This window comes from Anomaloglossus baeobatrachus, chromosome 4, assembly GCF_048569485.1.
Source record: "Anomaloglossus baeobatrachus isolate aAnoBae1 chromosome 4, aAnoBae1.hap1, whole genome shotgun sequence".
Taxonomy (NCBI): Eukaryota; Metazoa; Chordata; class Amphibia; order Anura; family Aromobatidae; genus Anomaloglossus; species Anomaloglossus baeobatrachus.
In genome coordinates, this window is record NC_134356.1 from 29604119 (window position 1) to 29617207 (window position 13089).

At 49.4% G+C, this 13089-nt stretch overlaps 1 protein-coding gene across 4 annotated transcripts in view; it reads left to right on the forward strand.

Moving 5' to 3' along the window:
• The window catches only part of DNM1L (dynamin 1 like), a 67051-nt gene that overhangs the window by 7264 nt on the left and 46698 nt on the right, over positions 1-13089 (forward strand). For all 4 annotated transcript variants that reach the window (XM_075344193.1, XM_075344195.1, XM_075344194.1 and 1 more), the window contains 2 exons: positions 2402-2448; positions 3093-3164. In XM_075344193.1, coding sequence (XP_075200308.1) covers positions 2402-2448; positions 3093-3164 — 119 coding nt within the window. The remainder of the gene's footprint in view (positions 1-2401; positions 2449-3092; positions 3165-13089) is intronic.

Sequence of the window (13089 nt, forward strand, 5' to 3'; positions counted from 1 at the left end):
CATTTTATTTTGCACATTTTTTGTATTAATTTTTTTATATTTTTGGGTATTTTTATTACACGTGTATGTATGTATATATATGTGTGTGTGTGTATATATTTATATATGATATATTTTATTTCACCTTTCTCCGTTTTTACGTAATTTTTTTTTGTTTTTTAACTTTTTGAATTTCTACTTTATATTTTGCTCTTTGTTTTAAACTTCCTACTTTTGCTTTCTATAGTTTATGTAACTTTTTTCCTTTTTTTTTTCATGTACTGTTACATTTCTATTCTTTTAAACTTCCTACTTTTAATATATTATAATATCTAATTTTTGTAACTTTCCTTTTTTTTTTTTTTTTTCCTTTTCTTTGCATGTACTGTTACATTTCTATTCTTTATTTTGCAATGTTTTCTTTTAAACTTCCTACTTTTGCTTTCTATATTTTATGTAAGTTTTCTTTTTTTTTTTCTTTTTTTTATTGTACTTTTATATTTCTAATTATTTTGCTATGTTTTCTTTTAAACTTTCTACTGTTACTTTTTTAATTCCTAATTATTTTGCTGGGTTTTTTTTTCTTCAACTTTACTTCCTTTTTGCTTTTTTAATTTCTAATTATTATGCGATGTTTGTTTTTTTTTTTTTTTTTTTCTTAACTTTTTTTACTTTTTATTTTATTTTGTTACTTTTCTTTATTTTTCTACTTCCTCTCAGACACCTTGAGTTGTTCCCTTGTGTCAAGTCTTTCAAGGGATTCTGACATCAGATTTTTGCTCCACCATCTGTAGAGACAGAGACCCTGATTCCAGCGATGTGTCACTTACTAAGCCTTTTGCTGTCAGTTCCATAAAATGCCAGTTGCACTGTATAGCCCCACCCACACCACTGGTTGGCCACTTTCTGCTTATGCACAGAAAATGGCCAATCAATGTTGGGGGCGTGGCTGAACTACCTGGCAGCAGGTTTACTAGTACTCTAGTGATAATCTCCTGCTGATAAAACACTGATTTTATCCAAACTACAGCAAGCAGTCCTGCAAGTGTCGCATCGCTGGAATTATGGCCACTGCCCCTACATTATGCTACTTTCCTATTTAATGGCAAATAAACTGGTGACAGATTCCCTTTAATATTCTGCAAATTCCATTTTAAGTGACAATCTGTATTTCCGCTATTGCTACAGTTGTCATCTGGCTTTCTCAGCCTCCTGTAAATCATGGTTGCCTACATGTGTCACCTCTGACTTTAGTACCACCAGCAGCTATTCAGGAGCCTGGGAAAGCTGAGTGACAACCCTTGTATGTCAACAATGAAGGCAGCCATATGGGTTGTCATCCAGAAAGGAGTATAGCCATATAAAAAACCCCCAAAAAACAACTTTTTCTGACTTGACAGAAGATGACGACCTATAGATCGGCTTTAAATGTATTTAAAGGGACGTTCTTGTTTCATCTCGGAGGTTCGGAGGCCAAAGTGATCATGTGGCATCCGGTCTCCTCAATGGGATGAAACGATGGTGTCCCCCTTTAATGGCAGGGGCGGCTGCTTTCTCATTCGGACCCCTTGCTGTGTACGTGTCTTCTGTACGGTGGGGGCTTTTGCATGGGTCGTCCTCGTCTGCTGAAAGGGACTTGTTCTGCTTTTCACTGATATTAAAGCGGCGACATCTTCACTTCTCCATGCTGCCAAATTAAAGGATATGGTAAAATGAAGCCAAATAATTCTGCCTTAAATCTGCACCACCATACCCCCCCCCCCCCCTCCCCCATCAGCACTGTGAGGAGCCGGGTCACTCACAGTCGCCCACCCCGGCCCAGATGACCTCATACCAGTGACCTCTGAGCACCATTAGTCCGTAGTGATGGGCGGCACAATGCCTGTGTGCACAATGGGCGGCACAGTGCCTATGTGCGCAGCCCGAATCCCCGGCATTATATAGGATTACCTCTGTATTTGTGCACTCATGTGAGAACCGGTCGGGATATTCGACCCTGGTCACACATCGCTTAACCCTAACCAATGATCCTTCTGTCCCTTTCCAGCCTCGTTCCCTCTGGCCGTGTCTTGGCTCAATTTGGAAGGTTTTTGGATGATCAACGGATATTGGCACTGATCCTGTTTCAGGGCACCTCTGTTATTCCTCCTGGAAATGTATGAGCCCCTAATTGACTATTGGGTGTGGAACATTCTCCCTGTGAAAAGGAGGACTGATTGGTTAATATGTGTAAAATCTGGAAAAACCGGAGGAATAACAGAGGAACTGACCCACCTTTTCAATAGAAGATGCTCCAGCTCAGGCATTATATGAAAAATGAGAAGAGCGGTCAGTTGCTCGCTAAAGATAAAGGAGCAACTAAGCGTCACCATTGTGCAAGACTGACCAAATTTTCATTTTTTTTTGTTTTTATTTGTTCTAGGGGTGGACGCCGAGGAGTGGGGCAAGTTTCTGCACACAAAGAACAAGGTAGAGCGGCATTTATTAATTTCTCTATGGTTATAATGGAAAGTCACATATACAGTCCCTAATGGTCCCTGTGCCGCTGTCATACAGGGCTTGTCAGTCTGCAGCACTTTCAGGGCCCTGCAAAAATTCGGAGGTACCTTGTAAATTATAGGAGTACTGTTGGGTGGGGGGGGGGGTGTTTAGAGCACTATATTACAGAACTATAATACCGCCATGGCTTAATAGATAACATTTTCATTGGGTCTATATGTAATCTTATTTCGTAATGCCAGGGCCGAACTTACTCCTGACCTGATGAGGTTATTAGTTTGGGTCCGGAGACCCCCGATCTGTGAACAAACGGGGGTGTGATTGCTGCCGTAGAGATCAGAAAACCTCTGTAAACTGCTGATTGATCTCCTACATTTCAAACTTGGTTGTTTCTTAGCAACAGACAACAACATTCCAACTTGTAGTCTGTTGCTAGGAAACAGCTGTCATGATATTAAAGGTTACATTTTATATATTTTGGAAGGATTTTGGTCCCAGTCGCCGTTCCTTATCTTCGATTTCTGCTTCCACTACTGAATTATATTAAATATTATATTTTCTTGTTTTTTTTTTTTTTTTTTTTTTTACATTTTATTTAATTTTTATTTTTCCAGATTTACACAGACTTTGATGAAATTCGTCAAGAAATTGAGAATGAGACGGAAAGGATTTCTGGAAATAATAAAGTGAGATATTGTGTATTCAGCAGGGCCTCGCCATATATTGAAGTTCATTTTAAGAGGTTATTCTTATTGGGGGGGAAAAAAACATGGCTGCAATACCAGGCACAACCCATTTACAGGGGTGGCGCTGTTTTCAACTGGATGTGCACCCCCGCTGACATTTGCATCTCAGCCCCATTGTTGTGAATGGATATTCCCTGCAATACCAGACACGGCCTCGTGGACAAAGGTGGCGCTGCTTCTGAGAAAAGCTGTTACTGTCAAATGTTAGATTTTAAAGCACAGCCATTATCATTGCCCGGAAACTTTAAGCACTGATTATACATCTAGATTTTTCTGTACGCAGCTCCACGTATGTGTCTCCATGGTTACAGAAGAGGCTCGGTGCAATCTCGTTCTGCTGTCACGGATTACATCAATCCTGCACCATCTTACAAACGTGACGACAGGCTCTGACTACACAGGAATTGCGTGTAGTCTGTAACCATGGAAACACTTAAGGCTGCATACATAAAACGGGTGCATTTTTTTTTTAAGTGCAATTATGTTGGAATATTCCAACATTGTTTTGCAAAAGTGTGCACGCCCTCTAGTTACAAGACCAAAAGTTGCCATGCTGATAAAGGGTGTATTATGGGCGCATCCTCGGGAGACGGCGAGTGCGGCGGTGCTGTGATTATCTCTTGGATTGGCGCCTAATTGAGGTTGTAATATGTTACGAGTCCTCCTCGTTCCTCCCCGATTTCCCAGCGCCGCAGACTTCCTGCTCTGCTCCTAGTATAATGTGATTTGGCTCGGCGGCTGCGGTTTACTTTTAACCCCTTCACGACTCGGCCAGTTTTCATTGTTAGTTTTTTTTTTTAACTCCCCCCTTTTTCACAGAGCAATAACTTTTTTTTTTTTTTTTTTATTCTTATGTTCCACGTAGACATATGAGGGCTTGTCACTTGTGGGACAAGTTGTGCTTTTGAATAACCCCATTCGTTCTGCCATATACTGGAAAATGGGGGGGAAAAAAATCCAAAAGAGGAGAAATTGTAAAACAACCGCCCCCCACAATTCAGATATGGTTTTTCTGGAATCTGTGTCATTGTTTTCACGTTGTAAATTTTGTGGTAAAAATCACTTCGCAATATGATTCTCCTCATCAGTACGATTACAGCGATACCAAACATGACCTTTTTTTATTTTAGTGGTTAATTACATTTATTTAATAGATTGGACTTTTGTGAATGTGGTTATTCCACGTGTTTTTTTTTATATATATATATATATTTTTTTTTTAAATAATTTAATATATAATAGCTATAATATATACAAATGTTTCTTTTTCTTCGGCGCTCCATTGGGAGACCCAGACGATTGGGTGTATAGCTACTGCCTCCGGAGGCCACACAAAGCATTACACTAAAAAGTGTAAGGCCCCTCCCCTTCTGGCTATACACCCCCCGTGGGAACACGGGCTGCTCAGTTTTCAAGCTTTGTGCGAAGGAGGTCAGACATCCACGCATAGCTCCACTGTTTAGTCAGCAGCAGCTGCTGACTATGTCGGATGGAAGAAAAGAGGGCCCATATAGGGTCCCCAGCATGCTCCCTTCTCACCCCACTTTGTGTCGGCGGTGTTTGTTAAGGTTGAGGTACCCATTGCGGGTACGGAGGCTGGAGCCCACATGCTGCTTTCCTTCCCCATCCCACTGAAGGGCTCTGGGGAAGTGGGATCTTAACGGCCTCCAGACTCTGAGGCCGGGCTCCATCCACAGACCCGGAGATCCTGCTGGATACGGAGCTGAGTGCCGTCAGGGACATGGCCCTGCAACATTCAGGTACTCTGTGTCCCCGTACAGACAGGCACAGACACACGCCAGAGTTGCTGGGTGTTCTAGTGCGCCGGGGACACTAGCGCTGTGTGCATGGGTTTTAGTCACTACAGCTTTGCTGAGTGACTTTTCTGTGTTGGGAACTACCGCGCCGACCGCCCCTGGAGCGGCGGCGCGGCTGAGACTTGTAGTGCGCCGGGGACTCGCGCTGACCGCGCTTTTACGGCGGCAGCGCTCATAAATCTAGTCCCCGGCTTTTGCGGCCTAGCTCCGCTTCGTTCCCGCCCCCAACCCTGTCAATCACGGAAGGGGAGAGACGCTGTACAATAGTCAGCGCTGAGGGCTGGAGTCTTATTTACATACTCCAGCCCTCTCACTGGGCACAATGGGACGCCAGTTTCCCGCTTTTTGTCTGCAGCACGCCCACGGCCCGCCCCTCTTCACAGGACGCTGGCAGCCATTCCTGCATGCAGTCTGAGCTGGAGAACGGACATAGCCCTGGGAGACCCAGACAAGGGATTCTGGCGACCACACACCCGCTGTTTAGCGGGCGGTAAGCAGCACAAAAGTGCTGACCCCACTAGTGCCACAGTGTTATTTAGTGTACTTTTTGTCTGTACCTATATATTGCACTGTACGGTCGCTTCTTGGCTTATACCCTATTGCTCTGAGGAGACAACAGCATGTCATCCGCAAAAAGCAAGGGTGCCAAGGCACAGGCTTTATATGCTGATTGTACCGCATGTGGGGCTGATCTACCGGCAGGTTCCACTGACCCCCATTGTGTGCAATGTTCGGTCCCTGTGCCACTTCGTCAGCCGGAGCCTATGGTGGTAGTGGCCCAGGCAGAGACGCCTGTGAACCCTGCCCCAGTGACGGGGACAGAGTTTGCAGTTTTTGCTGATAAGATGTCTGTGACTATGTCAAAAATTCTTGAAACTTTGCAGTCCAGGCCGGTCACTCAGACCATGGACACTGTTGATGCAATGTTCCCCGGTCCCCCTCAGTTGGAACTAATCCAGACTACAAGGGGGTCTCAGGCATCACTGGCTGACGGCTCTGACTCGGACGACAGTCCCAGGCAGCCTAAGCGAGCTCGCTGGGAAAGACCCTCGACGTCATCACACTGCTCAGGGTCTCAGCGAGAGGCTTCTCTGTATGATGAGGCAGAGGTAGCTGATCAGGAGTCTAATCCTGAGACCGCTCTCAATCTGGATACTCCCGATGGTGACGCTATGGTAAATGATCTTATAGCGGCCATCAATAGACTGTTGGATATTTCTCCCCCAGCCCCTTCAGCGGAGGAGGCAGCTGCACAGCAGGAGAAATTCCATTTCAGGTATCCCAAGCGTCAATTGAGTACTTTTCTGGACCACGCTGACTTCAGAGAATCAGTCCAGAAACACCACGCTTATCCAGATAAGCGTTTCTCCAAACGTCTTAAGGATACACGTTATCCCTTTCCCCCTGACGTGGTCAAACGCTGGACCCAGTGTCCAAAAGTGGACCCCCCAATCTCCAGGCTTGCGGCTAGGTCCATAGTTGCAGTGGAAGATGGGGCTTCACTAAAAGATGCCAATGACAGACAGATGGACCTTTGGTTGAAATCGGTCTATGAAGCTATCGGCGCGTCGTTTGCTCCAGCATTCGCGGCCGTGTGGGCACTCCAAGCTATTTCAGCTGGTCTGGAGCAGGTGGACTCTCTCATACGTCCATCAGTGCCGCAAGCGGCGTCCTTAACCTCGCAAATGTCTGCGTTTGCGACTTACGCTATCAATGCGGTCCTAGACTCCACGAGCCGTACCTCTATGGCGTCCGCCAACTCTGTGGTTTTGCGCAGAGCCTTGTGGTTAAAGGAATGGAAAGCAGATTCTGCTTCCAAAAAATGCTTAACCAGTTTGCCATTATCTGGAGATAGACTGTTTGGTGAGCAATTAGCTGAAATCATTAAACAGTCGAAGGGTAAGGATTCTTCCTTACCCCAGCCCAGATCAAGCAAACCTCAACAGAGGAGAGGACAGTCGAGGTTTCGGTCCTTTCGAGGCTCGGGCAGGGCCCAATTCTCATCGTCCAAGGGGACTCAGAAGGAGCAGAGGAGCTCAGATTCCTGGCGGGCTCACTCACGCCCAAAGAAAGCAACCGGAGGAACCGCTTCCAAGGCGGCTACCTCATGACTTTCGGCCTCCTCCCTCCGCATCATCGGTCGGTGGCAGACTCTCCCGCTTTTGCGACATTTGGCTGCCACAGGTCAAGGACCGGTGGGTAACAGACGTTTTGTCCCACGGGTACAGGATAGAGTTCAGTTCTCGTCCTCCGCCTCGGTTCTTCAGAACTTCTCCACCTCCCGACCGAACCGATGCCCTTCTGCAGGCGGTATGCTCTCTAAGGGCAGAAGGAGTGGTGATCCCTGTTCCTCTTCAGGAACGAGGTCAAGGTTTTTACTCCAATCTGTTTGTGGTGCCAAAAAAGGACGGCTCGTTCCGTCCTGTTCTGGACCTAAAACTGCTCAACAAGCATGTGAACGCCAGGCGGTTCCGGATGGAATCCCTCCGCTCTGTCATTGCCTCAATGTCTCAAGGAGATTTTCTAGCGTCAATAGACATCAAAGATGCTTATCTCCACGTGCCGATTGCTCCAGAGCACCAGCGTTTTCTACGCTTCGTGGTAGTAGACGAACATCTTCAGTTCGTAGCCCTGCCCTTCGGTCTGGCGACAGCCCCACGGGTTTTCACCAAGGTCATGGCAGCAGTGGTAGCAGTCTTGCACTCTCAGGGACACTCGGTGATCCCTTACTTAGACGATCTGCTTGTCAAGGCACCCTCTCAGGAGGCATGCCAACACAGCCTAAACGTTGCGCTGGAGACGCTCCAGACTTTTGGGTGGATCATCAACTTTTCAAAGTCAAACATGTCACCGACCCAATCTCTGACATACCTTGGCATGGAGTTTCATACTCTCTCAGCGGTAGTGAAGCTTCCGCTGGACAAGCAGAGGTCGCTACAGTCAGGGGTGCAGTTTCTCCTTCAAGGTCAATCGCACCCCTTAAGACGCCTCATGCACTTCCTAGGGAAGATGGTGGCGACAATGGAAGCAGTTCCGTTTGCCCAGTTTCATCTGCGTCCACTTCAATGGGACATTCTCCGCCAATGGGACGGGAGGTCGACGTCCTTAGACAAGGAAGTCCTCCTCTCCCAGACAGCCAAGGACTCGCTTCAGTGGTGGCTTCTTCCCACCTCATTGTCACGGGGAAGGTCCTTCCTACCCCCTTCCTGGGCGGTAGTCACGACAGACGCGAGTCTGTCGGGGTGGGGAGCAGTTTTTCTCCACCACAGGGCTCAGGGTACGTGGACTCAGCAGGAGTCCACTCTTCAGATCAATGTTCTGGAAATCAGGGCAGTGTATCTGGCCCTACTGGCCTTCCAACAGTGGCTGGAAGGAAAGCAGATCCGAATTCAGTCGGACAACTCCACAGCGGTGGCATACATCAACCACCAAGGCGGGACACGCAGTCGGCAAGCCTTCCAGGAAGTCCGGCGGATTCTGCTGTGGGTGGAAGCCACGGCCTCCACCATATCCGCAGTTCACATCCCGGGCGTAGAAAACTGGGAAGCAGACTTCCTCAGTCGCCAGGGGATGGATGCAGGGGAATGGTCCCTTCACCCGGACGTGTTTCAGGAAATCTGTCGCCGCTGGGGAATGCCGGACGTCGACCTAATGGCGTCTCGGCACAACAACAAGGTTCCGGCCTTCATGGCGCGGTCTCGCGATCTAAGAGCTCTGGCGGCAGACGCCTTAGTGCAGGATTGGTCGCAGTTCCAGCTGCCCTATGTGTTTCCACCTCTGGCACTCTTGCCCAGAGTGCTACGCAAGATCAGGTCCGATTGCCGCCGCGTCATACTCGTCGCCCCAGACTGGCCGAGGAGGTCGTGGTACCCGGATCTGTGGCATCTCACGGTCGGACAACCGTGGGCGCTGCCAGATCGACCAGACTTGCTGTCACAAGGGCCGTTTTTCCATCGGAATTCTTCGGCCCTGAACCTGACTGTGTGGCCATTGAGTCCTGGATCCTAGCGTCTTCAGGATTATCTCAAGGTGTTGTTGCCACCATGAGACAAGCTAGGAAGCCCACGTCTGCTAAGATCTACCACAGGACGTGGAAGATATTCTTATCCTGGTGCTCTGCTCAGGGAGTATCCCCCTGGCCATTTGCATTGCCTACGTTTCTTTCCTTCCTACAATCTGGGTTGGAAAAAGGTTTGTCGCTCGGCTCCCTTAAAGGGCAAGTCTCAGCGCTATCTGTATTTTTTCAAAAGCGTCTAGCACGACTTCCTCAGGTACACACGTTCCTGCAGGGGGTTCGTCACATCGTCCCTCCGTACAAACGGCCGTTAGACCCATGGGATCTGAACAGGGTGCTAGTTGCTCTACAGAAGCCGCCCTTCGAGCCTCTGAGGGATGTTTCACTTTCTCGACTCTCACAGAAAGTGGCCTTTCTGGTAGCGGTCACGTCTCTTCGGAGGGTGTCCGAACTGGCAGCGCTGTAATCTAAAGCTCCCTTCCTGGTGTTTCACCAGGACAAGGTAGTGCTGCGCCCGATCCCGGAGTTTCTCCCTAAGGTGGTATCCTCCTTTCATCTCAATCAGGATATCTCCTTACCTTCTCTGTGTACTCATCCAGTTCATCAGTATGAAAAGGATTTGCATTTGTTAGATCTGGTGAGAGCACTCAGAATCTACATTTCCCGCACGGCGCCCCTGCGCCGCTCGGATGCACTCTTTGTCCTTGTCGCCGGTCAGCGCAAAGGGTCGCAGGCTTCAAAATCCACCCTGGCTCGATGGATCAAGGAACCAATCCTTGAAGCCTACCGTTCTGCCGGGCTTCCGGTTCCTTCAGGGCTGAAGGCCCATTCTACCAGAGCCGTGGGTGCGTCCTGGGCATTACGACACCAGGCTACGGCTCAACAGGTGTGCCAGGCAGCTACCTGGTCGAGTCTGCACACTTTCACCAAACATTATCAGGTGCATACCTATGCTTCGGCGGACGCCAGCCTAGGTAGAAGAGTCCTGCAGGCGGCGGTTGCCTCCTCGTAGGGAAGGGCTGTTTTTGCAGCTCTAACATGAGGTATTAATTTACCCACCCAGGGACTGCTTTTGGACGTCCCAATCGTCTGGGTCTCCCAATGGAGCGCCGAAGAAGAAGGGAATTTTGTTACTTACCGTAAATTCCTTTTCTTCTAGCTCCAATTGGGAGACCCAGCACCCGCCCTGTTTCCTTCGGGATTTTTGGTTTTTTCGGGTACACATGTTGTTCATGTTGAACGGTTTTCAGTTCTCCGATGTTCTTCGGATTGAATTTGTTTAAACCAGTTACTGGCTTTCCTCCTTCTTGCTTTGGCACTAAAACTGAGCAGCCCGTGTTCCCACGGGGGGTGTATAGCCAGAAGGGGAGGGGCCTTACACTTTTTAGTGTAATGCTTTGTGTGGCCTCCGGAGGCAGTAGCTATACACCCAATCGTCTGGGTCTCCCAATTGGAGCTAGAAGAAAAGGAATTTACGGTAAGTAACAAAATTCCCTTCATCGTTCCTATGGGAGACCCAGACCATGGGTGTTTAGCTTCTGCCTCCGGAGGACACACAAAGTACTACACTTAAAAGTGTAGCTCCTCCCTCTGAGCTTATACACCCCCTGGAGAACCAGATCTAGCCAGTTTATTGCTTTGTGTCAGGAGGCATACATCCACACATGCATTCTCATCTGATTTGTTTGATTTTTGGAAAGAGTTTGAAGAAAAGCGGGTCCAAGTCTGGACTCCCGGCATGTCCCTTCTCACCCCACTGTGTTGGCGGTGTGGTTAAGGTTGATTTCCAAGGCTGGAGCCTTACATGCCGCGCTCCTTCACCATCCCTCCTGGGCTCTGGCTTGAAGTGGGAGCCAGCACGGTCTCCATGCCTGGCAGGAGTCCGGTCTCCATCCACAGCCCCTTGAGGATCCTGTTGGACCGGAGCACTCATCCCCAGGGACCTGGCCCTGCGTCTCAGCAGCTAAGTACCTGAGACGTTTATGTGTTGGGGGTCCCGGTTCTTTATTATATGGGGAGAGTATGCTGTATGTGATTGTTTTAACTTTTCCGGCGGGTTCTCTAGCTTTTGCCTGAGAACCGCGCCGATGGTGCCTGCTTGTCGGGCTCGCCGCTTAAATTTAGGCCCCGACTTCGCCGGAGGCCTAGTTTCGTTTTCCTGCCCTCGCATGTCACTCATGCAGAGGGACAGGTTCAGCTCCTCCCAGCGGCCGTTCTACACAGGGGAGGGACACGTCCCACTGCGTCCCTCCTCCCCTGCAGGTCTCTATAGCCCTCCAGTTCCCGCTCTCCTATAGGAACGCCCCCTAGTCCCGCCCCCTCTCCTCGCTCCGGCGGCCATTTCTCACGCAGAGTTCACTCTGCTCTGGGACATTCTGCACTCTGCATCTCTGCTGAGGTGCTGTGCACTGGGGGACCGGGCTTCGGGATCTGGAGGGCACACAACACCGCGCTCAGCGGTCTGGTAAGCCACAGCCGGTCTCCGGTTGTGGACCTCTGTATATTCTCCCTGGGGTTCATTCTCTGCAAAGCCCCCACTCCAGCAGCATGTCTCACACAAGGAGCAAGGCTCCAAAGCTTTATTCTGCATGTACTGCATGTAAGCTCCTGCTGCCTGAGCCGAGCACTTATCCACACTGTGATGGTTGCTCTAACTTGGCGGTGCCACAGCCTGGAGTCTCACCCCCAGTGGTCTCTCAGGCTGCTGCTGCACCTGTGGCTGAACCCCCGGCCTGGGTAGAGTCCTTTTCTAGGTCCATATCCCAGTCATTTGCTGAGTCCATGGGACTTTTGTCCAGGACTTTGATGAATATGCATCAGCCCTCCTCACAGGGTGCCTCTAATACTCTTGACAGAGGACTCCTATCCTCTGACCTCCGTCCATCGGAGCTCACGGAGGATTCATCATCTGGTCCCAGACCCCGTCCTTCTAAGAGAAGGCGCAGGGTTTCCTCCCCCTCCTCATCCCGCGGCTCTGACTCAAGAGCTGACTCTCAAGATGAGGAGGATGCCCTCACGGGTGACTCGGAGGCTATGTATCCCATCGATTTCTCTGAGGGTGACTCGGATCTTAGTGACTTGATTGCGTCCATTAATTCTGTGCTGGATCTCAATCCGCCAGTCTCAGAGGAGCAACCCTCTTTGGCAGAAAAACATCAGTTTACCTCGCCTAAGAGAGTGAAGAGTGTGTTCTTTAACCACTCCAGTTTTCAGACCGCTGTGACCAAGCCCAGGGCCTGCCCTGACAAACGCTTTCCAAAGCGTGGTTCTGATGACCGGTTTCCATTTCCACCTGAGGTGGTCAAGGAGTGGTCGCACTCCCCAAAGGTAGACCCTCCGGTGTCTAGGCTCTCAGCCCGGACCGTTGTGTCGGTGGCTGACGGCACCTCACTTAAGGATTCAACTGACCGTCACATTGACCTTTTGGCCAAATCTGTGTATGAAGCTGCGGGGGCCGCGTTTTCCCCGACTTTTGCAGCAGTGTGGGCTCTCAAAGCCATCTCTGCTTCTCTGGAGGAGATGCATTCCCTCACCAAGGAATCTATGCCTGAGATGGTTACCTTAACTGCTCAGGCTTCAGCCTTTTCATCTTATGCCATGTCTGCCATGCTAGAGGCTGCTCACCGCACTGCGGTGGCTTCAGCTAATTCTCTTGTTATCCGCAGGATTTTGTGGCTTCGAGAGTGGAAGGCAGATGCTTCTTCCAAGAAGTTTCTTGCTGGGCTCCCTTTTGCTGGTTCACGGCTGTTCGGTGAACAGCTGGATGAAATCATTAAAGAAGCTACTGGCGGGTAGAGTACTTCCATGCCACCAACCAAGACCAGGAAACCCGCCCAGGGTAGGAATCAATCGAGGTTTCGTTCCTTTCGTTCCTCCAACTGGTCATCCTCTAAGCCTTCCGCCTCGTCCGCTAACTCAGCCAAGGATCAGAAATCCAACTGGCGCACAAAAGCGCGCCCGCAGAAGTCCGCAGGAGGTTCTGCCACTAAGGCAGCCTCCTCATGACTCTCGGCCCGCTCCAGCCACGTCATCA